This window comes from Marmota marmota, unplaced genomic scaffold (assembly GCF_001458135.2).
Source record: "Marmota marmota marmota unplaced genomic scaffold, marMar, whole genome shotgun sequence".
In the NCBI taxonomy this organism is placed as follows: domain Eukaryota; kingdom Metazoa; phylum Chordata; class Mammalia; order Rodentia; family Sciuridae; genus Marmota; species Marmota marmota.
In genome coordinates this window covers 1,293,463-1,320,546 of record NW_026000000.1, presented here as the reverse complement: position 1 = coordinate 1,320,546, position 27,084 = coordinate 1,293,463, and the positions used below count along the sequence as shown (strand labels likewise).

The 27,084-nt window shown below is 32.3% G+C and overlaps 2 protein-coding genes and 1 pseudogene across 13 annotated transcripts in view; 2 read left to right on the top strand and 1 right to left on the bottom strand.

Moving 5' to 3' along the window:
• The window catches only part of LOC107153405, a 32,781-nt pseudogene extending 19,904 nt beyond the window's left edge, over positions 1-12,877 (top strand).
• Pcdh15 (protocadherin related 15) overlaps positions 1-27,084 on the bottom strand; it is a 1,628,869-nt gene that overhangs the window by 668,785 nt on the left and 933,000 nt on the right. The window lies entirely within an intron of this gene.
• On the top strand, positions 12,910-13,617 carry LOC107153326 (transforming protein RhoA-like). Its single transcript, XM_048807418.1, has one exon. The coding sequence runs from the start codon at positions 13,036-13,038 to the stop codon at positions 13,615-13,617; it is 582 nt and encodes a 193-aa protein (XP_048663375.1). The 5' UTR covers positions 12,910-13,035.

Genomic DNA, 27,084 nt, shown 5'->3' with positions numbered 1-27,084 from the left:
CCTTTTCCTACACGCTCCCGAATTTCTTGCTGCTTATTATTTGCTGTGGTTGACAAATATGCTGTAATGTACATCTCCTTAAATAATACATAGAGAAGATTTGCCTTTATTGACCTTATAGAGATGAAATCACACATATGATAGATCAAACAGATCAAATTTCTGAGATGAAATATTTGATGCATTCAATTAAAAACTTCGATTCAATGAGTTTAATTGTGGATTATTCTGCTAAACAATTGAGAAATTTAAAGATTTTCTAGTGTTTCTTTCATTTATTTTTACCTGTGCTACTTGGGTAATTGCTCTTTTATCCATTTTACTTTACTTTAAGTGTAAGACTTGTTAATGTTGACTTTTCTCATTGAGGTCAAAATTAAAGACACCTCTAAGCAAGGCTGAAGGATTGGATATGTAGACAATACTAAAAAGAACATAAGGAAAGTTATATACTAATAAGGATATTGTAATTGTCATATGCTTTTATTGTTTGACCTACAGATGGGAAGGGACATGTAGAACTATACACTAAAGTTATTCAAGCATATGGCATTTCCAAAATGCAAACATACATTAGTTGAGATCATCAGCTCTTAAGTTCTGCCAAAAAGAAATCTTCATATGCTAATCAACCACATCACTTGCTTAAATTGCAAACCTCATTTATAAGTCTGGAAGGAAAAGGGCTTGATTTTGTTTTCTGCTATCATAGTGGAAATGTGTGAAAATAGACTCTCTAAAGTACATTCAACACCTGCACAATAACCCTTCAAATGTAGATCTATTTAGCTACAAACTGTTTACTTGAAGTGAAAATGGCACACACACATACACACACACACTCACATACACACACACAAAAAAAACCCTATTGCCTAAATGCACAAATTTTATCATTTAAAATTAAATACAGAAATAAAAGGTTAAAAGGGAAATATTTGATCTGAAAATAGAAATACATTTCTTTATTTAGGGTATAAAATTATAAAATTAAAACAATAAAGATACACAAATTTCAGAATCAAGAAAAGGCCTCTGCTTTTAATTGTAAGATCAATCACCTCATTATTACATAAGAAATGATTATTTTAAAAAAACAAACTTGCTTTTTACAACCTGTTAAAAAGGTTGTAAAAACTAGATATATATCTAAAAACTAGATATATAGTTTCCCTGGAAGAAAGTGCCTGCCCTAAAGGTTTATTGAAATAAACAACTTAGTGTGCACTCCAACCACAAGCTGAACTTCTTTAATTGGGATATCAATCCTGTGAGAATTTCCAGTACTTCATTTTGGTATTCCAAAATAGCAGTTTTCTATAAACTATCAATTCCCTTACTAAAAATGCCAAAAATTTCCAGTTTCTTTAGGGAGCTGAATATTTTAAAACTTGGTCTTCATTAAAGTTTTGAACAAAATTTCTCATCAATCTGTTCTTCATTAAATGGCTTACCCCCTACCTTAGAATAAGAAGAGATGTCTTGCAATGATTAAAGCTAACTCTCAGAGAAGTTGTTAATAACCAGAATAAGAAAAACACTCTTTTTTGACAGCTGTAGATCAACCAATAGTTTCATTCTCTTTTTATCAGTACCATCAGTCCTCTGAGCAATATGTAATTTTTTAAAAGAAGTTTTAAAATATGGTGGTACCAATCATGTCCAATTGCTAGCCAGTGTTTTCCCACCCACTGGTACTATTAGCTTAAGAGATAACACTACAGATAAGAACCACAATCAACTTCAGCAGGTTCCCAGAGGCAAACTCTTGCTTTTTTGCTGATTAGCCTCATTCATTTATGTCTTCTTAATTGTTCATGTGCTAAAGCTCATTAAAAGAAAAATAATATTGCTTTCCTGCGGGTAGGGCACTTGAGATTTGAAAAATAGACACTTCATTTTCTGCCTCAAAGGTACAAGTGAGTTAATCTGATGGTATCTAGAAAAGCTCAGTTGATTTGGGCAGATAGTCCTGCCCCCAAAAGGTTTAAAAATAACCTGTTAAATCAAGTCAGAAAAGAAATTACCCCCATTTTTTTCTTTCAGGCTAATTTTCAGGAAAAATATACTCAGTATTGTATTATTTGATTATGCTCACACACATCATAAAATTTCCATTTTTTAAAAGAGCAATTATTACCACTTCATTATAAATTAGACAAATGGGAGGGAAAGGGCGATAAATCTTAAATTTTCCCGGGAAATAAATGTTGACAGGTTAAGAGAAATTATGTGTCCTCAGTTCAATTTATTTATCAGTTGTTCCAATAGAGGAGAAATTAATGTTCATTCATTTTAAATAGCTTGGTCCCAAACTCAGAAATTCAAGGGGAGTATGCTTTCTTTCATCTGGGAAATATAGAGAAGAAAAGGGAAAAGAAAGGTGTTATGGGGTGATCCTATGAAACTCAAGTAAAGCAGAGGAAAGTAAAGGGAGATCAGTAAAGCAGAGGAAAGGGACAATGAGAAAGAAGGAAAGGAGGGAAAGGAAAATTATGAAGAATGATATTAACCAAATTGTATTGCTGCATTCTGTACAACAATCCCACCATTACATTCAATTCTAATGCATCAATAAAAAAATATTTAAAAAAGAACTTGATTGGTAATATGTTCCAGGCCTTAGGCTAAGTACTAAGAGTACAGTAATATCTGGCTTCCAGAGGCTTATGATCTTGTGGTATAGAAAAATAATCCATCAGTTCTTAGAGACAGGAGAGTTAGAAACCAGCCCCTTGGTGGTAGCTAAAACAATTAGTTGCAAAATGTGCAGTCAAACATCTTCCAGGCTGGACTGCTGTTGAGAGCTCTGTGTGTACTGTGTTGCACATCGTAGCCTAGTGAATAGGATAATCTGGTGTCTAAACTTCCAGTGAACATTTCCTCTGGTTAACTGCCCAGAGACATTGTGAATTTGTATGCTATGCTAACATGTCCTACATGGCACCGGAAATGGGCTGACGTGCTTGGTGTACCTGCCAAGATGCCAATCAACCTGCTGACTGCAAGACATCTTGAAGCAAGACTTCACTGCTGAAACCTTACCCTTCTTTGATGTACCCCCTTAAATAAACCATAGGAGCCATTTTCTAATGGTCTAGCTCCAACTCTTGTGTGGACTGAACTATCAGGTCTCCATCTTTAAAACTATCCTTTGTGACTCTTTGTCTTTGGTTCTTTGCTAATTATTCTAGACTTTAATTTCTCAGGTGGCTTACGCCCTCCTTGGCGGGAAGAAGAACCCCCTAAAGAGGTGCTAGCTACCTCACCATAGACTGCTGCTTTGTCACTGGAATGAGCAAGAAGGAGGAGCAGTGGGACTTCCCCCCAGAACTCTGCTCTTGTTCTCTTCAGCCCTGGGGAGCTAGTGAATCATTGCTAGGCCAGATCCCAGAAATGACAAAGTTAGAAACCAGATTTTAGGTAGCAGCTGGATAAGGTGGGGTGCTGAATTTATATTCTATCTTTGTCCATGGAGAATCTGGAAATTCAGTTTTTCAAGTTTATCACTGAAACTAACTGATGTGGGCAGTGGGTGGAGAAGCAATGAGAGAATCTGTATTTTTTAGAATTTATTTTTAACATACACTTTGCAGGAGCTGGTCAGAGTGGTGCCGATTTTAATTCCTGACAGGTAAAAACTGCTGCCCCCAAATAACTCTCATGAGTGAAGACAGAGGAAGATAAACTAAGGACTCTAAAAGCAACTACCAGAAATTCTTCATAGAAAATAAAATCATACTTGCTTTTAAGATACAGGAGAATAATTGCAACTCTCTTGGGCAGTCCTCATATACTGCTTAGAAATGCTTTTCTAGTCCCTGTCTCTCTGGTTATCAAGGAGGCAGAATGAAATTAAAGAAACTAAAAGTTTTCAACCCATATGCTGCCTTAGAAATGGAAGAAATAGTTCAGAATTAAGATTGTAGTGAGCAAAGTATTGTCCAATTCCAGAAAAATGAGGATTGTCCTCAAGTATAATAATCAATGAAGACGTTAAAAATGTGTAGGGTATGAGTGGGTAGGGGTAACAGAAATCAGAGAAGTAGAAAAATCATGTTAAGACTTGTTCAGAAAGTGAACATGGATTGGTAAAAAGATGTTCAAAGTTCATGGCAAATTCTCCCTGAGGCCATTTGACACAAAGGATAGTAGAATTACAATGTGTACACAAATTGCAAGATCACATTCTCCCCCATTAATGTGTTCAATTTTTATGTATCAGTTTAAATAAATTTAATTAAAAAATAATTCCTAAGGGAAGGATGAGCAAGGAACAGATTTATGCATGAATGGCCTTAAAAATCTCTGTCTTATGTTTCATACAGTCTGATGAGTCTAAACTTTTTAATGAATAATTCCTGAGTATTTTCAACCTAAGGCCAAATGAATGGCAGTAGCAAATACCTTTAAAAAGAGAGTGAATTTAAAAAAGAAGAAAAAAAAATACCAATCTGAGGTAGCAAGAAAGATTTATTAAGATCAGTAATAGGGTCTTTTAGCTGTTGAGTGCTTTGCTATGCACTCATATTCACAAAAGTAAATGTAAAGTGAAGATAAAAGTTGGGCACAGTGGCACAGGCCTGTAATCCCAGCAGCTTTGGAGGCTGAGGCAGGAGGATCACAAGTTCAAAGCCAGCCTCAGCAATATAGCTAGGCCTATGCATCTTAGTGAGATCCTGCCTCAAAATAAAAATTAAAAAAGGGCTGAGGATGTGGCTCAATGGTTAAGCTTGCCTGGGTTAAATCCCTGGTGCCCCCCCTCCCCCCGAAAAAAAAAATCCCTAAAATTGTGAAATGATGATAATGTTTACATTTAATTAATACCTTTTACATGTGGCAAATTATGAAATATGATTCAAAATAATTGAATCAATCACAAGGTATTAGAATATAAAAATCTAATTTATGTGTACTGTATATGGTATGTATTGATAATAAGACATAACGCTATAAAATTTGTTTAAAATTTGTTTAAATTTTGTTTAAATTTGTAAATTTGTTTAAATTTAATAATTTTAGAGGGTTCTGATCTGTCTGTAACTTCCAAACCCAATATATGATCGTCTATAATACTATTAAATACAAAAAAAATATTGGGATAATGGTATCAATGGTATGGGAAGAAAAGAGAGTGGGAACCATACATAAAATGCAGTTTCTTGCTCTCAGGGATCTCTCAGAACCTAGCATACATTTATTTTCTGCATATTATGCCAAATTATCTACAAGCCAAATTTTTCTAGTTTCAGGTTAACAGTATAAAATAACCTGTGGTCCTTAGCTTTAAATTGCCTTAGCATAAAAGCTACTGATTCAGTAACAAAGTATACTGATCTAGAAGACAAGGGAGACTTTCAAATTCATACTAACTTACTGTATTTATTAGAATGAATATTAGATCATCCCAGTCAATCAACAGTATCTTTTAAAAATTCTTATTGTCTAGAAGAAATCCTTACAATCTGAGAAATAGTTAGGAATAGCAGTGGGTGAATTTATTGCATCAAGGCTTACTGTGAGGTAAGACATTACTAAACATGCTACTACCTCTGCCCTCTATAGTTTTCATTTGAAAGGCTTTGCCTATAAAATTGTGGTATTTGTGAGAAGACTTGTACAAATAATGAATTTATAAATATACATTTTTAAACTTAAAATGCATTTCTTGGAGGGCCATGCATACCTCTGGCCTCTGGAAGGGCTCTCTACGTAAAAGTTTCACACAAAATTAAAAAAAAGAAAAATTATTAAATTAAAATATGATGTCATCTGGTAGGGTGATAGAAAGGCAGGCATTTAAGTCCTCTTAAAAATTCAACTTTCATGTGGAATTAAATTAAATATGTCCTATTTAGTAGCCCAGTCAAATATAACCATTTGTTTTCTATGATTATTTACCTCAAGGAAGGAAAAAAGGATGGAAGGAAGTGGGGAGGGAAGGAGGGAAGGGGGAGAGAGATAAAGAAAGACTTAAATACTTAGGTAGAGATTTTGAAAGTGAATAATATTTGGGAAATAAAAATGTATTCTGAAGAAATTTAGTCATACCCAAACTTTTAGACTCTGTACTTAATCCACAAGACTTATATTAACAAAATATTATTTAGAAGCAAAATGAATGATAATCATGTATTACAAGCCCATGAATAATGTTAACCCGAAAGGTACAATAAATAGCTATTTTCTATGTGAAACAAAACATTCACGGCAACAATTATTAAAACTCTCACCACTGAACTTTAAGTACATTAAACATTAAAACATTTGGAATGTATAAATGAATGCTTCTGTTTTTGTTCATTTTAAAAAATGACAATTGTTGATAATGTCTGACCTGAAGGCAGATATTTATTATAACAGTCAAACATTGTAAAGTAAATTTCAAGTGTCACATATTCTACATAAATTACTGAGGAGTTACAAGTAGGCTCATAAACTTGCACAGAAGCAGAGAGATATTTCTTAGGGAAAAATTATATGTTGAAGACATTTCCACATGAATGTCCTAGGAAAAGGCATTTGTGGCATACTGTTCCATTACCTATGCTTCATAAAGAATGCAGCTTTCTAATTTAATTTAGCTGTGAACAGATTTCTTAGCAGCATAGTTTGTATTTTGAGAACATCTCTTAAGAATCATAGCTTGCAATGTATGGCAGTTCAGTGAAGAATAATCTGTAAACAAAATCTCCATCTATCAACAAAGGCCATTAAAGACCATAAAATAACCCATCCTTGACTGATTAATGCTGCTACTGAAAGGAATTTCAAGCCATTAACATCCAGAAAATATACTGCGGCTGTGGTTGCATTTATTATATAAATTACACAGTTATGTGTGTTGGTATAGAGCAATGTTTTCTTAACCACCTCCCCACCCACATTAATTTAACATTTTTATAAAAAAGACATTCTAAAGAACACTGCATACCAATAGAAAGTAAATAACTCTATTTGCTCCCCAGAGGAAATGTGTGTGAAGGCAGGACTATTTATAATATATTAGGTGGCTAAATATTGGCTTAACACTTCTTATGTGTAACTCTATTATTTGCACATATTTATGCCACTAAAATAATTTCTCTAAATGTTGTAAAAATAAAACTTTATTTCCATTTGTATATTTTAATAGTTCTATGAATGATACTAAGGCAGTTTCATGGGATAAACAGGCACTGGAAAATGTTAGTTGCTATTTTTTTTCCTGTTCTACTAGTTATATTGTCACTGACTCCTCCTCTTAGGTTTATGAATAACACCTCATCAGATCACAGCATTATAGAGTGAAGAGGCTTCATTCATCCTGATTATTTAAAAAACTTTTGTTTAAAAATGCTATGTATCAACTCTTGAGCCCCGAAAACTACTGGCTTTTATTTGTCTAATGGACTTAATTCTATAACACGTCTTTAATATACCTCATATTTCAAAAATATTTTGAGTGTTTGATGCAAGACACTATCTAAACATTTAAACTAGATTATCTCATTCTACCTATGTAAGTCCAATGATATAGGTAGGTATTAAGCATTTTAGAGTAGAAAAACTCAGATTCGGGAGGTTAACTATATTTTCTAAGGACTCATCATCAATTATTATACACTGTTCTGTTTACATTTTTTCATTGCTTTTATCCAAAAACATTGACACACTTTTGTCTCCTTCTCTCTGTTAAACATTCTGGCCTATCCTAATTATCAATCAATAATTATCAATTATCAGTTATTTTTCCGCTGAGTACAATTCTGTTTTGCTGTACTATTTCTTTGGTATGACTTAGGTATAATGAAGATAATAATAAGAAGAATTAGAGACATGGAATCCAGGGGGAAGACTTTCCTGAAGATATGAAGAGAATGAGTTTGGAAATCAGCTTTTGTGTCTGAAGCCAAATAATGGTCAACAAATGAAACAGGTATACATTAGGACAATGGATTTGTTGGTAATATTTGAGAAATGTAAAAACATCTTTTTTTATTTTGTTTCATGTTTTTAGCCTGTTGGTGTTATTGCTATTGCGATTATATATATATATATATATAGAGAGAGAGAGAGAGAGAGGGAGAGAGAGAGAGAGAGAGAGACTATACAACACTTCTCTAGTATGGAACAATATCATTTCTATAGATTTTTTAAAATATCAAAAGTAAAACTGAAATAGGACATGGAGTACTAGATGATGCAGCATAAAAACCTATGTGAATACATTCTATGAATTAGAAGAAAGCCTTTATATTAAAAAAAACAATGGAATAAAAAATTAGGAAAGGAATCAGTAAGCAATATTTGGCAGCACACACATAAACAAGTGTACACACACAAATGCATGTACACTAGAACTATGTATAAAATTATAGCTACATACCAGTATAGTAGAAAATCTTGAAATATTTTAAATGTGACAATAATAATCCTGAGGTAACACTAAGGTAGAGGTTAGAAAAGTTCTAATGTTGAATCATTTAGGTCTATCATGATGCCCTGCCAGGACCAATATTTTGCTTTTTCTAAGAAGTTGTAAGATAGGTAATATATGCAAAATCCACTGGAAATGTTGAAAACTTCATTTTTAAAGGATTATTTTTAAGGCAATATTGCTCTTTAAAGGAATGTTAATGGCTTAAAAATTAATGCTTTTTGAAAGTTAAGAATTTTATCTTTTTGGAATTTTGAAGTAACTTGAATTTGAATAATTTTAATGTTTAAAATAACCACAAACCTATGATTTTACATTAACATTTATTTGCACTAGCTGACCTAAACAATAAGGGCTTCAACAGAAGTAAGTGCAAATGAAGTGCTTGGTCACTGCAAATAAAGGTCTTGTCAGGGAACTGTCCTCATTCCTGAACCTTCTCCTTACACTTTCTTAACTCTTCCATGCTTGTCTACTAATTTCCCCCACCTGGAGGCAGGATGCTATGTAAGGAACTGGGTTTAGGATCAAAGAGTCCACCTATCCTTTCTGAGTTCTGCTTGTTACTGCCTCTTCCTTGAAACTTTGTTTTCTCATCAGAAAGAACAAAGATAGTGTCTATCTAAGAACTGTAGTGAAAATAAAATGAGATAATATGCAGGATTTTCTTAGTTTAGTGCCTAACATATAATAAATATTCAGTAAATGCTTATTATTTTCTCTGTTTCTCGTTTGGGCTTGCATTTTCACTCATTTGCTTTTCATAGAGTGTTGAGTGTGTATTTATTCATTCGCACAATGCATTCTAAATGTTCATCATCCTTGCTAAACATTAAAAGCACAGTGGAAAGTAGCATATCACCTAAAAGAATAAACATAAATTAAGTGATGGATTACATAATGAGAATTAACTTAGAATAAACATTCACTACAAAAGTACTTAAGGGATAAGAATTGAGTATATATGGTAGAAGATGGGAAGGTTGATTTCTATCAGAAACCATATGGCTGGAGTCTGTTGAGACATGAGATAAATCTCTTGTACTAGATATGAAGTGCCATAGAGGAGTATGTTCAATAGATTCTACTCTTGAGTTTCTTTAACACCTCCCTCCCTGAAAAGAAAAGAAGGGATCAGATGGAAAGAGAAAAACATTCTAAAGACAATCTAAAGGACAACAGAACAATAAAATAATTTGAATTGTATAATTTATAATGTTGATAAAAATCTGAAAAGCAATCATATTAATCAGTGAAACACACATATGTGAATTTATTATAAGCCAATTACTTTACATTTAGCTTGGTGCTTAGGATACAGGCATGAAGAAGACATCATTTATATCTGCACAAAGACCATGGATTTTCATTTTAATCATAGAGACAAAAATCAAATAAATGAGGGATTGCAGAATCACGTACCTACAAAAAACAAAGTGTGTGAATCATTTTAGGTTTTTAAATAAATGCATAAAATATTATCCCTTTTGCAAAAATTGCTCCCTCATTTATACTGAAGTATATAATTTTGTGATCTCTGACTTTTTATATAAATATGATTATAGAAAATAATTTCTCAAAAATAAAACTATTCCCATTGATAAATGGTCATGTACACTTGAACATGCTCTTGATGTCAATGAGATTACTGAGGTAGAGATGATGATAAACTAAAATTATCATACTTTATCTAAATCAGATAAGTCTACCCAGAAATCCTTAACTTATACAAGTCTAGGTTCAAATTTCTAAATTTATTTTATATTTTTAAAGTAAGATATATATATAGCTAGGAACAGTGGCAAAGGCCTTTAATCCCAGCAACTAGAGAGGCTGAGGCAGGAGTTCAAAGCCAGCCTCAGCAACTTAGCAAGGCCCTAAACAAATTAGCAAATTAGCAAGACCCTGTCTCAGTAAATAAATAAATAAATAAATAAATAAATTACAGTTTTTAAAAAGGGGGCTAGGCTCAGTGGTTAAGCATCCCTAGATTCAATCCCTGGTATAAAATAAATAAATAGATAAATAAATGAATAAATAAATAAATAAATAAAATCTAGATTTTTTAATATGCAAAGGCTACATTCGAAGTTTCAATTCAAATATAGCAAATATTTCAATAAATAAAAATAAAATTAAAAATTCAATACTATGTCTGTGGTGGAATCATCCTTCAGTTTCCCAGTGTTTGATCCTATGTTAAAGGAATTATAACACAAAATAAAAGCAGGAAGGACAGCTCTATGGAACTACAGAAAGTCTGAAAGTACAGAAAGAACACTGAAACATACTCTCCCTAAATTGTCCATAAAAGTTAGATCAGAAATAAAGAAAATATCCTAGATGGATAAATTTATGTAAAACCATAGAATTGTTCTTTTGGAGACCTTGAATTTTGCTGTGCTTATGTTTCTTGAAATGAAGACTTTTCAAGTGTATTTTATTTATCAGCATATGTTTTCTGAACTTATAGTACTGTAATCACCTGGTGTACTTGATAAAATTCATGTTTCCAGACATGGTTCCAGTAAATCAAATATTTTTCATTGAATGTAGTAATCTGAATTTTTAAATAAATGCCTCTAATTAATTTTAATGAAAAATAAATGTTGAGCATTATACCAGTGAATTTACAGCAACCCAGGATCTTTCTTAGTGAGAAACCCTGAGCTGCACTTAAGAGTTATAGGAACCTCCAGGGACTAGAACTCATGAGATCTATATTTATAGCAAGTTTATCTAGGTGTTATTAATATGTGTTCAGATATATTAATACTATATTATATTGCTTTAAACTCTTTATAATTTTATGCCCATTTTTACTACTAACACTTGAAAATTTGAAAACATATCAGTTTTTTTTAAATGGTATTTCAAGCCCTATAAAGAGCTATTCTTTAAACTTGTTTAAATCCAGCAGGAAATTAGAATTTTGTAAGCCATTATATTACATTGAGTCATATAAGTACATATAGTACATATGAGTCATTATAGTACATTCATATTTATAATAAATTTCATTGCCTCTTTAAAACATGAATATTTGATAAAAATCATGAATGATCTAAAATTATAGCTGAGATTATTTCCAGTGAGATGGTCACTTACCAAATCATGGATAAAATTTCAGATTTTTCAAGATGATATATTTAACAAGCTTTAATTACCTAACCTCTCTGTGACTCTTTCTTTGAATGATAGCAAAATTATATTTTAGAAATAGTCTTACTGAGGACTAATTAACTTAAGATAAAGAGAATATATACTTTCACTGTATGTATGGAATATGACTACATCATAGGATCTCCCATACAGTAAGATTTTGTGACTTGGGTACTTGGATTTGAACTAAGTTTTAAAAAACAATAGGTAAGAAACCTATAGCATTGAGGAATAACAAAATCTATAACATTAGTTGTCATGACTAAATAATGTAAAGTAGACTGAACAGAAAAGACAGAGAATAAGAATAGGGAGGAGATGGGAGGTGCTGAGGAGTAGAAAAGCCATAGATCATCCAAATAAGCTTCTGAAATGAGTTTTTGGCCCAAATATACTTTCAGTTTTCAGGAGGTATCAGAAGGATAGTAGTTTTACATTTTATATATGTATGTCCCAGTTTAACATGATCTGAAGCCCAATTTTCTGAAGAATGCTATGAGGAGAGGTAATATATATTTTGCTATCTCTAATTTCTTACAAGCAAATTATGCATATTTCCTAAGCTCATGAATTGAGGTAGAAATGTATCTATCAAAATGACAAGATAGGCTTTTGTTTGGAGGAATGAACATACACATCCTTCCTTCCTAAAGGGATACTGGAGCCACAACAAAGTCCCCATCAAATTCTGCTCCTTCCTAATTTGATACATTTCCAATATACAGGCATTTTTGTGACTAATGAGTCTCGTGTTGGGATATGCATTGTGAGATAAAACCGAGGGGATGTTTTGAGTAAACTAATTCTTAACAATGATGAATAATTATGAAGCTATGATTCATCCTAGCTCGAATGATAAGAAAATGCAAGTAGCTTGCTTAACATAAAGTCTGCTACAGAGAACAACTCAACAAATGAGAGCTACTACTATTATGATTACTATTTCATTAGTCGTCTTTGAATAAATAGACACACTCTAACAACCTATATTTGTATTATCTAGTTGAACACGTGTGTCCGCACTCTGTTGTAGACTGGGAGAAATAATGAAAGGTATACATTATCTATTTCTACCATCAGAATAAACGATTATGCTGAAATATCATTCTAAGAGTAAATGTTAGTGAAATTTTCAAAAGACTATTTTGCCAACATAATCTTCTGTAAAGCAACTGTAAGGCTTTCCCGCCGCCACCCGCCCTCGCTGGCTCGCGCTCGCTGCTGCCCCCTTGCGTTCCCAGCCCGCTGCTGGCAGTTGGTTCTCTCTCATTAGTCAGCGATTGCCTCTGGAGATAATCTGTCCGGGTCTCTGACCTTGAGACTCATGGACAGGCGTTCTCTGAGCAAAGAGGCCAGACTCGAGTCACTGTCTGAACTTTTCATCTGGGAAATTCAAGGTACTTTCTACAACTTCTGTCATATAGGCCACGCCTTCTGCAGAATATGTGTAAGCTATGGCTGCCATCAAGAAGAAGCTGGTGAGTGTTGGTGATGGAGCAAGTGGCAAGACATGCTTGCTCATAGTTTTCAGCAAGGACCAGTTCCCAGAAGTATACGTGCCCACAGTGTTTGAGAACTATGTGGCAGATATCGAAGTGGATGGAAAGCAGGTAGAGTTGGCTTTGTGGGACACAGCTGGGCAGGAAGCGTATGATCGCCTGAGACCCCTCTCCTACCCAGACACTGATGTTATACTGATGTGTTTCTCCATCGACAATCCTGACAGTTTAGACAACATCATAAAAAAATGGACCCCAGAAGTCAAGCATTTCTGTCCCAGTGTACCCATCCTCCTGGTTGGGAATAAGAATGATCTTCGGAATGATGAGCACACAAGGCGGAAGTTAGCCAAGATGAAGCAGGAGCCAGTGAAACCTGAAGAAGGCAAAGATATGGCTAATGGGATTGGCGCCTTTGGGTACATGGAGTGCTCAGCAAAGATTAAAGATGGAGTGAGGGCAGTTTTTGAAATGGCCACAAGAGCTGCTCTGCAACCCAGATGTTGGAAGAAAAAACCTAGGTGCCTTGTCTTGTGAAATCTTGCTGCAAGTACAGCCCTCAAGCGATTCATTTTGAAGTGCATGATTAATCTTAGTGCATGATTACTGGCCTTTATCATTTATCTATAATTTACCTAAGATTACAAACCAGAAGTCATCTTGCTACCATTTATCTACTATTTAGAAGCCAACCATCATTATTAATGATGACCAACTCACCTGACCTGCCAGGGTCCTTCTGACACTGCTCTAACAGCCCTCTCTTCACTCTACCTGGCACACCAGGGCTAACTAGAAAGAGAAATGGTAAATTGTTGTGAATTGGGCTATAACTACTTTACAACTAACATGTCCTGCCTATCATCTGTCAGCTGCAAGGAACACTGGTGACTCATCATGTTGGAGCTTTACTCCTCAGCAGATTTCATTGGCAGTGCTCTGGGTGGGCATCCAGTTTTTTGAAAATGTACTCATCTGGAAAAACCCAAATCCAAGTAGCTGTGGCAGAGTGACAGTTCTTCAGTTTCATGTTAGTTACCTTATAGTACTGTGTAATTAGTGCCACTTAATATATGTAACCAAAAATAAATATATTTATCCCAGAGTAGATGTAGTATTTTTTTTGTATAATTGGATTTCCTAATAATGATATTCGTCATCCACAGAAAAGTGTATTTTTTTTAAAGAAAGTGTATTTGGAAATAAATTCAGATGGAAATTTTTTTTTTAAATATACACAAAGACACACAGAGATGGCTATTCATAAAGACGTAAGCAGCATACTCTTCTGTATGAAAATAAAAACATATCTATACCCCATGATGATATCAAAGTATGTTTTCATTAAATTATACATCTTTATTAAAAGGAATTTTTCATATGAATTATTTCCTTTTTATTTTTGGTATATGCTCTTAATTATTATTTCTATTTTTTATTATGCAATGCTCCCTTTTACTTAGGAAAAAAAAAACAAGAATTTATCTTCAGTATTTATAGTTAAGAGCCTAGAAATAGTTCACATGTTATCCTACAGGCTTCATCTAACATAAAAAGTAGTTATGGTAACCATTGAAAACCAGTCCCCCAGCTGTGGGTACTGGGCCACACCTGTAACTTCAGCTGCTCTAGGGGCCAAGGCAGGAGAATCACAAGTTCTAGGCTAGCCTACACAACTTTGCAAGACACTGACTCAAAAAAAAAAAAAAAAAAAAAAAAAAAAAGCCCTGGAGATGTATTTCAATAGAGCCCTTATTTGGCATGTGTGATGTACTGGGTTTAATTCCCAGTACTGGGAACAAAAACATGAAAAACATGAGTCTCCCTACCCCCAATACTAAATGATGATACTAAAATGAGCCCTCCCTCTCAGAATCAATACCTTTAAAGAGATTAATGATAGTACAACATCACCTTTCTTGGATAACAGACTATGAAAAATGCCTGTATCAGAGGTGTTTTTTACTTTTAAAAAGGGTTTTAAATGAGAGTTGATAATTCATTGTGTTTGGCAGAGGAAATGATGAGAAAACCAAGGATAATTTCTTAATGGCATCAAGATAATCTTGAAAGCTGAGGAAAGAATTTAATTCAGGTATTACATGTATTAAAACTGATGGGAAAATTTATTTTTCCTTTCCTGTGTACTCTTGTAGCAAATTGCTCATGCTTTAACTAAATTCTAAATTGGGAGTGGGCAAGAGTGGGGGCCAGGCAAGAGCCCCAAAACACCAAAAGTCAACTTATGATCGAAGTAAATGAGATGTAATTGCTTTGCAAAGTGACATTAAGACAAACACCTGCTTCCATTACCACTATAAATACACTTATACCTAATAATGATTATCATTATTAACAGATGACCACACCTAAGTTCTTAAACCTAAAAATTCTGGAAAATGCCAGAGAGTGGACCAAGTTTACAATATTGTTCTAGCTCATATTTGTACTTTTCTAAAGTTCTCAATTCTTTTCCTTCTAAAATTGTGACTGTTCTAAAGATAGGTTAGAAGGTATTGTCTAGGGCAGGAATTGGCAAACTATGGCCCACGGGATAAATCCAATTTATCATCTGATTTTTATAGAGCTGATAGGTTAAGAATGGATTTTATATTTTGCATAGTTGAAAAAGTACCAAGGAATAAGTATTTTTTTGATTTATGAAAATTATGTACAATTTAAATTTCATTGTCCATGATCTTACACTTTTATATATTGTTGATGGTTTTCATGCTACAGTAGCAGAGCTAAGTATTTACAAAAGAGACCATCTGGCTCACAAAGCATTAAATATTTACCTTTTGGTCTTTACAGAAGCTCTTGGTGACAGTACCCTGAGTTAGGGCATTATTATGAATATAAATAGATTTTTCATATGCTGTGAGGAAAATCATACACATGGACCATAAAGAGTAATGTAAGTTATTTAGGCAAAGTTTGATGAAATGTTTTTCTTTTGTTTTACAGTCACATCACATTGGAAAAATCTGATACAATGAATGAATCATTGAAGATCTATCATGGATCTATCATGAAGTAGGAGTAGTGAAATAAATGAAACCGAGTCTAAATGAAGCATGGGGGGGATGATCGTGAAAACAAATTAAATGGGTTTGTTTCTGAAATTCAATTATTTCCACTCCTCACTGAAGGACAAGCATAATTAATGTGCCAGTGCATAGTCACAAGAAAACAATGCATCAGCATATTTAAAATTCTGAATGTCATCACTGTCTGCTTTTTTTGTGTGAAAGCTAGGTACCACATTTTATAACAGACGCCAATAAAGAACTAAGGCAAAACTGTCATTAGAAGTATGTAATTACAATAATCATAAGAGGATGGTTTTATTTTCAAATTCTAATATCTAATCTTTTCTACACTTTCTGTAAGATTATCTGGATTTTGCAAAAGAATTCTGTTTGCAAGGGCAATATGAACACCTTTTCCATATGATCCCTCCATCATCCTCTGTACCGAGAGTGTGTGCAAAAGACACTGTACCATACCCTCCAAAAACTGAAAAAAAATCTAATTCTGCTTATACTGAAAATGTAAAAGTTAAAATATTCACTATCCTATTAGTCAATAAAGACAAAATACATTCTTTCTTTGTAGGACACCAAAAGAGTAGGCTCTCAAATGTGTGTTCCCTAAGGTTTATTATGTAGATAGAGAAAATTATTTTCATTTAATATTGTACACTTACAGTGCATTTTAAGTAAGCCCTGTGGACATAAATCTGATTCACTCATAAAAGCTAAAATTGGTTGTAATTATTTGATTAACAAAAGCAACATGTATCTAAAATGTATTAATGCTAGGACTTTTATTTCAAGTAAACGAACATCTATTGATTAGTGACCTTCCAAACCTGTGTTAGTAGCAATAATTACTATAATTAATAAAATAAATCCCCTAGTGCATACTAAACAGTTTGATTTATTAAATATACTGATATCCACATACTCCTCCAAGATTATTTTGCCAGGAGCATTTACTTTATGTAATCCTGTAAATGTGTATGTTTATTATCTGTTGATTAAAAATGATCACATTTTAAAAGGAAAAGACAAATGTTATGGTGTGTGTGAACACCAAATTTACTAGAACTTCAAACTATATGAAATTTATAGGAGGTTCATTTTCCTGCATTCGCTAACTTTCCTATAAGGGATATTTTAAGCAAATAACCCAGCCTTTTCTCTGCCTAGGAATACCCAGTCTCTTACTCATTTTCCCATATAAAAAATCTGAAAAGAAGATTACCTTTTTTTTTCCCCTTTTAAATAGTACAGTTCTCCAGCATTGGTTTTATATAATTTGTCATCTTTGTTCCTCAAATCACAAACTTCTCTGTACAATATCATCTTTTCTTAGCTGGAACCACAGATGAATAAACAAAGAATCACATAGAAAATATAATAAAAACTAAAACAGAGAGATGAAAAAAGATGCCTTCAAGAACAGGCAGTCAAGGACAGAAAAAATTAGATGAAGAGGAATGGATTGGCAATGTTGAATGTTTTAAGAAAAGGAAAAAAAAGGTCTTGTCTTTTTTGTTTGATTGTTTATATTATTTTTCTATTTTAAGTTTTTTATTTATGATTCATACAGAATAATTTCACATGTTCATAGGATATCTTGTGATATTTTAAACATGTATTATTATGTAATGATCATATCATGATAATTAGTGTATTTGTTACCTTAAACATTTAGCATTTCTTTGGGGTAAGAACATTCAGAATCCCCTTTTCTAGCTTTCTTAAAATATGTGATATCCCATTATTTGTTACAATCAGCATATGGCATATGCTGGTGTTCAGCACATGGTCTTCCTACTTAAAAGTAACTTTTGTAAACAGTGACCAATCTCTGCTCATGCTCCTCTCCTCCCTGCCCTTCTCAGTCTCTGGTGACCATAATATAACATTTTATTTCTAAAAGATCAACTTCTTGTATATTTCATAAATGAGATCAGGCAGTATTTGTCTTTCTTGACACAGTGTCCTCCAGTTTACAATCTATATTATCATAAATGACATGATTTCATTTTTAATAGCTAAAGAGTATCCCAGTGTACACAGATATGAATATATATATATATATATATATATATATATATATATATATATATATATGTGTGTGTGTGTGTACATGTATATGTGTATGTGTATGTGTGTGTGTATAATTTTTTATTTATGCATTCATGTATTAATGGAAATTTAATTTGATACCATGTATTGGCTATCCTGAATAGTCCTTCAATAAACATGGGAATGCAGATCTTTCTTTAATTTCCTCTGGACATGTACCCAGAAACTAGACTGCTGGATTATATAGTAATTCTATTCTTAATTTTGTTTTAGGAAGGTCCATATTATTTTGTGTGATAGAAGCATTTTGTAGTAGTACTTTCTTCTCCAATCAACACTTATTATTTTTGTCTCATATATCATAGCTATTACAACAGGTGTAAAGTCATATCACATTGTGACTTTAATTGCATTTTCCAGAGGATTTGAACATTTCTAAACAAATAGCTGTTGACCATTTGTACGTTTTTTTTTTGTTGTTGTTGTTGTTGTTGTTTGTTTTTTCTTTGAGAAATCTATTTTGTTAATTTGCCCATTTTAAAAATTGTGCTATTTGTCTTCTTGTTATTTTGTTATTTGACTTCATTATATTCATTATATATTTTGGTCACCACAATGTGCATTGCTTACCAGATATATAGTTTGCACATATTTTTCCTACTGTGTAAGTTGTTTCTTTTCTCAGTGAATTTATTTTGTTGTTTTTCAGCTTAACATAATCCTATTCATTTATTTATTTTGTTTTTGTTGTCCAGGTTTGTGCTATCATACATAAAATGTTATTGCCCAGATCAATGTAATGGAGGTTTTACTCTTTTTTTCCCCCGTATTTTCACAGTACCAGGTGTACCTTTAAGTCTTTAATCAATTTTGCACTGGTTCTTGTGAATTATGTGAGATAACAGTCTACTTTTATTCTGCATGAGGATATTCACTTTTCCAAGGGCCATTTATTGGAGACTATCCTTTCCCTGTTTATGTACTTGGAGACTTTGTCTAAATTTAGTTGGCATTTTTGAAATTTTAAAGCATGTTCTTCTTTTTCTTGATTTCCTTTTCACATAGCTTGCTGTTAGTGTATAAACATAGTATTGATATTTTATCCTGAAAACTTACCAAATTGACTTACAAGTTCTAACAAGTTTTTGGTGGAATTTTTAGGGTTTTCTTTACGTTAAATTATATTTATCTGAAAACAGGGATAATTTAAAATTCTTTTCCAACTCAATCGCCTATTATTTTTTTCTGTTGCTTAACTGCTCTCCCTAGGACCTACATTGTAAAGAACTGATCAGAATAGAATCCTTGTATTGTTACAGACCTTAGAGAAAAAGCTTTTAACTTTTTCACATTGAATTTGTTAGCTATAGATTTGTCAGAATTGCCCTATATAGTGTTGAGTTAGATTCTTTTAATATTTAATTGGTTGATAATTTTTTATCATGAAAAGATATTGAATTTTGTTCATTCTTCTACATATAATAATTTTTTGGTCCTGTATTCTGTTAAAATGATGGATTTCATTTATCGAATTATACATGTTGAACCATCCTTGCATCACTGAATGATTCAATTCTGACTGTAGTGAGTGTGCTATTTAATTCATTTTTCTAATATTTTATCAAGAATTTCTGAGCTATGCTTAGGAGGGATATTGGTGAGATGACTTTTAATAATATCATGTTTTTTCAGCATGATTTTCATTTTACATAATTTCATATTTAATTGATCATCATACATTCTTTCTCTGAGAACTCTGAAAACTCACGATTTTGGGGGATCTGATTTTATCAGTTGGTTTTGTCTACTAACTCACATCTGTGGTAGATGAAGTTTAATGAATTGTGAATTCATATTCTGAAAGTCTTTATCTGAGGAATTCTTAGGCATTGATTAATTATACACATTCCTTTCAAAAAAATTTCTCTTTTTAAAATAATTATTTTAATTGATGAATAAAAATGTGTATATATTCATGAAGCACAACATATGTTTTGATGTATAAGTATATATTGCAAAATCACCAAATTAAGTTAACATATCCATTACATCACTTCTAAATTTTTGTGGTGAGAATATTTAAACTATAATAACTTAGTAATTTTCAAGTACATTATATTGCTATTAGCTGTAGTCTAGTTCTATCAACTCTATGAGAGAAACACCCATTTGTCTACACTCAGACATACACACATTTACATACACATGTAGTACTACAAATATAGGATAGAAAACAGATTGGTTTAGTATTACTTAATAATTATTGAGAATTATTTATAATTATATGAGTAACTATTTAAGCTAAGTTTGAGTGAAAGCTTTAAATAGGATGGCGATCATTTAGTGCCACATCTTAGTAACTTCTTTATTAGTATTGTTCTTATGAGAAAAAAGTTAATTCTAAATTACATTAAGATTGTTAACTGCTATATCTCTATATCTTATTTGTCAAATAATTCAGCTTTCCTAAATATTTTTTAGAGTTTAATATTTTTGAGTTTAATGGAACTTCAGCACATGTGTTGGAAAAAGATGTTAGTTGGAACAGAATATAAGTTTCTTTAACATATAAGGAATACAACATGGGGTAGTTTCTGAATAAATGGTTTTTGTCATTTTTAACCTACTTACCTGCTTTTATATGGCAATATCCATACTGACTATAGGCTATTACCTATTCTATGTTTTGCTCAGAAACCCACACACAACTTAGATGGAAAAGTTGACTTCAATGGCAACAGATGTAAGAATTTTTTCTTTTTATTTCCTCCTTTTTATTTATATATGACAGTGGGATGCATTACAATTCTTATTACACATATAGAGCACATTTTTCATCTCTGGTTATATACAAAGTATATTCACACCAATTCGTGTCTTAATATATGTACTTTGAATAATAATGATCATCATATTCCATCATCATTTATAACCCCTCCTTCCCCTCCAACCCCTCTGCCCTATCTAGCGTTCAACGTCCATTCCTCCCATGCTCCCTATCCTATCCCACTATGAATCAGCATCTTTTATCAAAGAAAATATTCAGCATTTGTTTGTTTGTTTGTTTTTTTTGGTATTGGCTAACTTTACTTAATATTATCTTCTCTAACTCCACCCATTTACCTGCAAATGCCATGATTTAATTCTCTTTTATTGCTGAGTAATATTCCATTGTGCATATATGCCACATTTTTTAAATCCATTCATCTATTGAAGGGCATCTAGGTTACCTCCACAGTTTAGCTACTGTGAATTGTGCTGCTATAAACATTGATGTGGCTGTGTCCCTGTAGTATGCTGTAGTCTTTTGGGTATAGACTGAGAAGAGGGATAGCTGGGTCAAACAGTGGTTTCATTTCCAATTTTCCAAGAAATCTCCATACTGCTTTCCATATTGGCTGCACCAATTTGCAGTCCCACCAGCAGTGTATAAGTGTACCTTTTTCCCCACACCCTTGTCAACACGTATTTTTGTTTGTCTACATAATAACTGCTATTCTTACTGGAGGGAGATGAAATCTTAGATTTGGTTTTGATTTGCATTTCTCTAACTGCTAGTGATGATGAATATTTTTTCATATATTTGTTGATTGATTTTATATCGTCTTCCAAGAGGTGGCTGTTTAGGTCCTTGGCCAATTTATTGGTTGGGTTATTTTATTTTATTTATTTATTTATTTGGTGTTTAGCTTTCTGAGTTCTTTATATACCCTAAAGATTAGTGTTCTATCTGATGTGTGAGGAGTAAAGATTTTCTCCCAAGATGTAGGCTGTCTATTCACCTCATAGATTGTTTCTTTTTCTGAGAAGAAACTTTTCAGTTTGAGTTCATCCCATTTATTGATTTTTGGTTTTAATTCTTGTGCTATAGGAGTCTTATTAAGGAAGTTGGGGCCTAATCCCACATGATGGAGGTTAGGATCTACTTTTTCTTCTATTAGACACAGGGTCTCTGGTTGTATTCCTAAGTCCTTGATCCATTTTAAGTTGAGTTTTGGGCATTTCTATGGATATAAAGAGCACGGGATTGCTTTTCATTATATTGTGTGCATTTTTTTCCCTCTTCCAATTAGCAATAGAGGTATTCGTTCTTCCTGAGAGGATGAGAGAGGCAGATGGCCAGGATATTAAATCAAATGGAGGAGGACTTCCCATTGGCAAGGTCAAAATCGCTTTTTTTTTTTTTTTGGTCAACTTCACAGTGAATTCTTATTTAAGCACAAAGCACCATCATTTATCTCTTGGAATGTTAGTACTTTGCAAAAAAATTCATCAATTATGGTAAACTAAAGTTTTAATTTTTTTTAATTTTAATTTTTGTGAAAATTATCTATATTTGGATATTTTTTCCAGTGCTGTCAATGAGTGACAAAAGGATAAAGAAAAACAAGTCAGTGGAAATATAATTATAATGTCCTAGAACTTAATATTCTAGGACTTTGTCATTTGTGGATTAAAGAAACTATCAAAGTTGGGGTAAAAATCAACATATTAAAAAGTGTAAAGCAAAAATATACTAGGGGATATATTTAATCTTTTAATAGCCATATAGCAACATTCTAATTTTTAAAGAACATTTACTATGGCATTTTCCTCGTAGATAATATTTCAGAAAACTAAAATAAAATTTGATTAACTGTCAGTTATCTGTAATAATTTTTGGAATGTCATAAGTTGTAGCTAAAAAATATTATTAGGAATTTGATGGTTGTATAACTTTTCCTCAAAGAAATTAATGTAAATGTAAACTTTTAGAATTTATATGATTTGTACTTTTTCATATATTAGATAAAGATTTTTTAATAATAAAAATAATTGATTAATGATTTAAATAAGTATTATGGAGTTGAGATATTTTTAACATTCATATTTTCACATGACCATCAGATTAATTAACACAAATTTGTTGATATACTTGTAGATATGCAACTTGCACATTTAGCAATGTGATGAGACTCAGGCTCAATTTTATCTAGGTGTAAAATTGAAGTGCATGGTCACATTGGGAAGCTAAATACTAACAGGTTCAAGAAACAAAGAGGTTATAAACAGTTCTATCAAAGAGGGCACACCAGAAATAAAAACTGAATCCATGTTAAAGGATTCAAATAGGCAGGTTCAAAAATAGCAAGCAGTTACTTTCAGAACCTGACAATGGAAATTCACTGAAACAGATGGAGAAAATCTTAACAGAAGGCTGACAACCCAGTTCACAGGCCAAAAAAAAAAAAAAAAAAGAAAGAAAGCAAAATAGTTGTCCTTAATGGCAAACTACCAGGGTATTAGAGAAAGAATATCATAGGAAAACTCTACATAAAGACAACAAAACGGAGTTCTTACTTTTAAGTTCTGATCAAAGGCAAAAGCAAGTAATTCAGCATGGTAAGTGTCATGCTTTGTGCAAGGTAGGCATAGCAGAGAGGAAATAACTACATGAGATAAAGATGAATTGAAGCTTCTAGGGGAAGATGTCTGAGCTGGCTCTTAAAATGATGTTTAGGGGGCTGGGGTTGTGGCTCAGTTGTAAAGCGCTTGCCTAACACATGCAAGGCCCTGGGTTCAATCCTCAGCACCACATAAAAATAAATTTTAAAAAAGGTATTTTGTCCAATTACAAATAAACAAATAAAGGATTTATGGGAACTGTCCAGGTGAGATGATAGACTAGCTTCATGAAAGGTACCAAGACATGACATGCATGTTCTCTTTGAGTAACTCTATGTTGTTTAGGATATTTGGTAATCAGGTAAAAATTGATAGTAGGTAAGTTTGAGTAAGAAATCAGGGTATATCATGAAGTGCTTATTGCCTAGGGTAGAATGTTTATGTTTGAGTTATGTTTTAAATTACTATTTGTTTTTTCAGAAAGAGTACTATAGAAAAAATAATGCAGTTTGATGAGGCAGCGAAATCATGTAGGAGACTACTATCTTTGACAGAACAATAGAAAATGAATATCTTAGCTAATGAAATAGCAAGACATATCAGATGACTAATAAAATATATAAGTAATAAGTAGAATCAGAGTTACTGCAGAAATAAAACCAGTTTGCACCCTAAAAGTTTGGCTCAAGTAATCCGGTAGAATGTGAATGTATAAAGGAGTGTGGGAAGAATAATGATTATCTAATTTTAGACATCAGTTGAATGTCTATAGGATAAACAATTTCAAAATGTCAAAAGCAACCTGAAATAATTTCACATTAAAAGTCAACTCATTCACTTAAATCACACAGGAGTTTAGTGTACTGTCTGTCAATTTCTATTAAAGTTTTTCAATTTGATATATCTTGTATCTTCTCATTTTTTTTTTATTTTGACTTAAAGGAGTTTAATCTCTCACAATGAATAAATATTACCATCATGGGTTCTAAGACAAGTATAATCAAATTGACATATTTTATTCATTCCTTACATGCACATTCAATCCTGGAAACATTACAAGTTCAATAGTTACCCAAAAGTTATCCCATACAGTTAAAACTTAACATTGTAAAATAATTACAAAGGGCACCCATGGACATTGAAGTTCTGAAAGGAATAACATTTCTTAGGTCCTTATGTTTTTCTAGTAATGGTCATCAAAATTATTATTGCTTTTCCCCACTCCGTCAAAGCCTTATGTATGAGCCATGGGCACTAGAAAATGACTGCTTCTGATCCTAGCAACAGCACTTAGCCACACTTACCCTTAAAGCAGGGATTTAAGACTGCACATTTACATAGGTAAAAATAGTAAGTGGAAATTACTTTTTGAATTCACATATATTTTATTCTTTTGCAATTATAAATTCATTTCACAGGAATTTGGCTAAAATGTATTTTTTCATTTCTTCTAATATTTATTTCTTCTAATTATCATAAGTAGCAAGTTCAGAATAAAGCCATGATTTTTTCTTCAGAATTTGGATGTGTAATGAGTCTTAGATAATACTGTATAATATTTTGTTTTTTTTAATTAGCATGAAAAAATGTCAAGTTGTCTTTCTGGTGAGAAAGAAACAGTATCATATTTTGGTCTTTTAATACCAAGACTTTAGGGCTGGAGACAGCTCAGTGGTAGAGCACTTGCCTAGCATGCATGAGGTCCTAGGTTTCAACCTACCACTGCATTAAAAAAAAAGACAGAAAGTTCATCTTATTAAGGACAGTAAGCTATATGAGCTTATTTTTATTAATTGAAATGTGAATCATCTTAGAAATCCAATTTCTTAATAGGATGAAGCTGAGATACTTTGGTTTTCAAACATTAAGATTTTGTGAACAATTATTGGTAAATGTATTTATTGTTTATTCTTGATTAATAGTTACACATTAAGCTCCATGAGGTACCTGATACTTTTTGTTACTATCATGGGAAGATTTGGAAATTGTTCGTGGTTTATATGGTGACTATACAAAGTAGGATCTCATGAAGTTAAATCACATGTATTAATTTAGGAGAACAGATTATAGTGATTTCTAGGAAGGAATCATGGATGCATGTTTGAGATGCTTAAAAATCTTTTTTAAAGCCCACAGAATATCATATGTTTAAATTATAAAGAGTCATAAGGCAATAAAATATTTTTTTTTGTTCAGGCTTGAGGTCTATTGTTAATTCTATATACCTATTCTCTGTATAAATATTTTTATTTATTTATTTTTATTATATATGATAGCAGAATACATTACAATTTTCATTACCTATATAGAGCACAATTTTTTATATCTCTGGTTGTATACATAGTATACTCACACCAATTTATGTCTTCATACATGTACTTTGGATAATAACAATCATTACATTTCACCATCATTAATTACCCCATGTCCCCTCCCTTTCCAAATATTTATATATACATTAGACTAGTTAAATAAATTATAGTGGATTTGGCTTACACCATTTTTTAAACTCATGGTTTATAATGGAAGGATAAAAGAGAAAAGAAATATGTGGTTAAAAGTTTTAGAGTTCACTAGGTATTTTACAAGAACGAACATTAAAAATATTACAAAACATAAAAGTGCTGATGTGTTTGGTGAATTCCTGACTGATTTCCATCTAGCTACTCTATTTAGTTTTAGTCTGGGAAAAAAATTGTACTTGTCTAAACAAAAAAATGAGTATAAATTTGCCAGGTGGCACTTTGGGAAAAACAACGTAACTTTTTATATTTGGCAGACCATTACCTATAAATTTTAATTAATATTTGCATGTGTACAAAAATTAAGAGTATTTTGATATTAAAGTAATTTGTAGAAGTATATTAAAGTTGAAGAAATGCAATATCCAGTATGAAGTAGAAGATTCATAAGATACAGTTTGAGGATAAGAGCAACTTTATTTTTTCTTCTATTCTATGGAAGACTATAAAACAAGAATTTGAGACTGCTCCAAGATTTGATAAAAGAAATAGCAGACTGGTCCATTAATCACTTTTCTGAAATCTCCCAATCTAGAAATATTCCATAGATGCCAAAATCAATCTGGATCCTGTTTCAAAAGGATTTGGACAGAAGGTTTTGAGGAAAAGATATTAAGGAAGATTTGGGGGGAAAGATTCCTACTTTATAAATTAACTAGGATAAGAATGAGATAATCTGCATTCTACTAATTAGAACATGGGGAAAAATCAGGGAATGAAAAGTATGTACCTGTCTGTACAAATAAAATCGTAACCTCATGAAAACTTCTGGTTACCAGACTATACTCTGATTCTTAATTCTAAATTGCATTTGGCCCAATACCATGGTGGAGTACAGAGATTGAAACACTTACAGTAAATGAGATAAATTTCTGTAAAAGGAGTTAGATCTGCATTTATTTATTTGTTTGTTTGTTTGTTTATAGAATGACCTAAATAAGGGAGTCTATGTGAATCTGAAAGTCACAGAGACAAAAAAAAAAAAAAAAAAAAAAAAC

Excerpts from the sequence above, each read along its gene's own strand:
- LOC107153326 (XM_048807418.1), top strand. The coding sequence starts at position 13,036 with ATGGCTGCCATCAAGAAGAAGCTGGTGAGTGTTGGTGATGGAGCAAGT.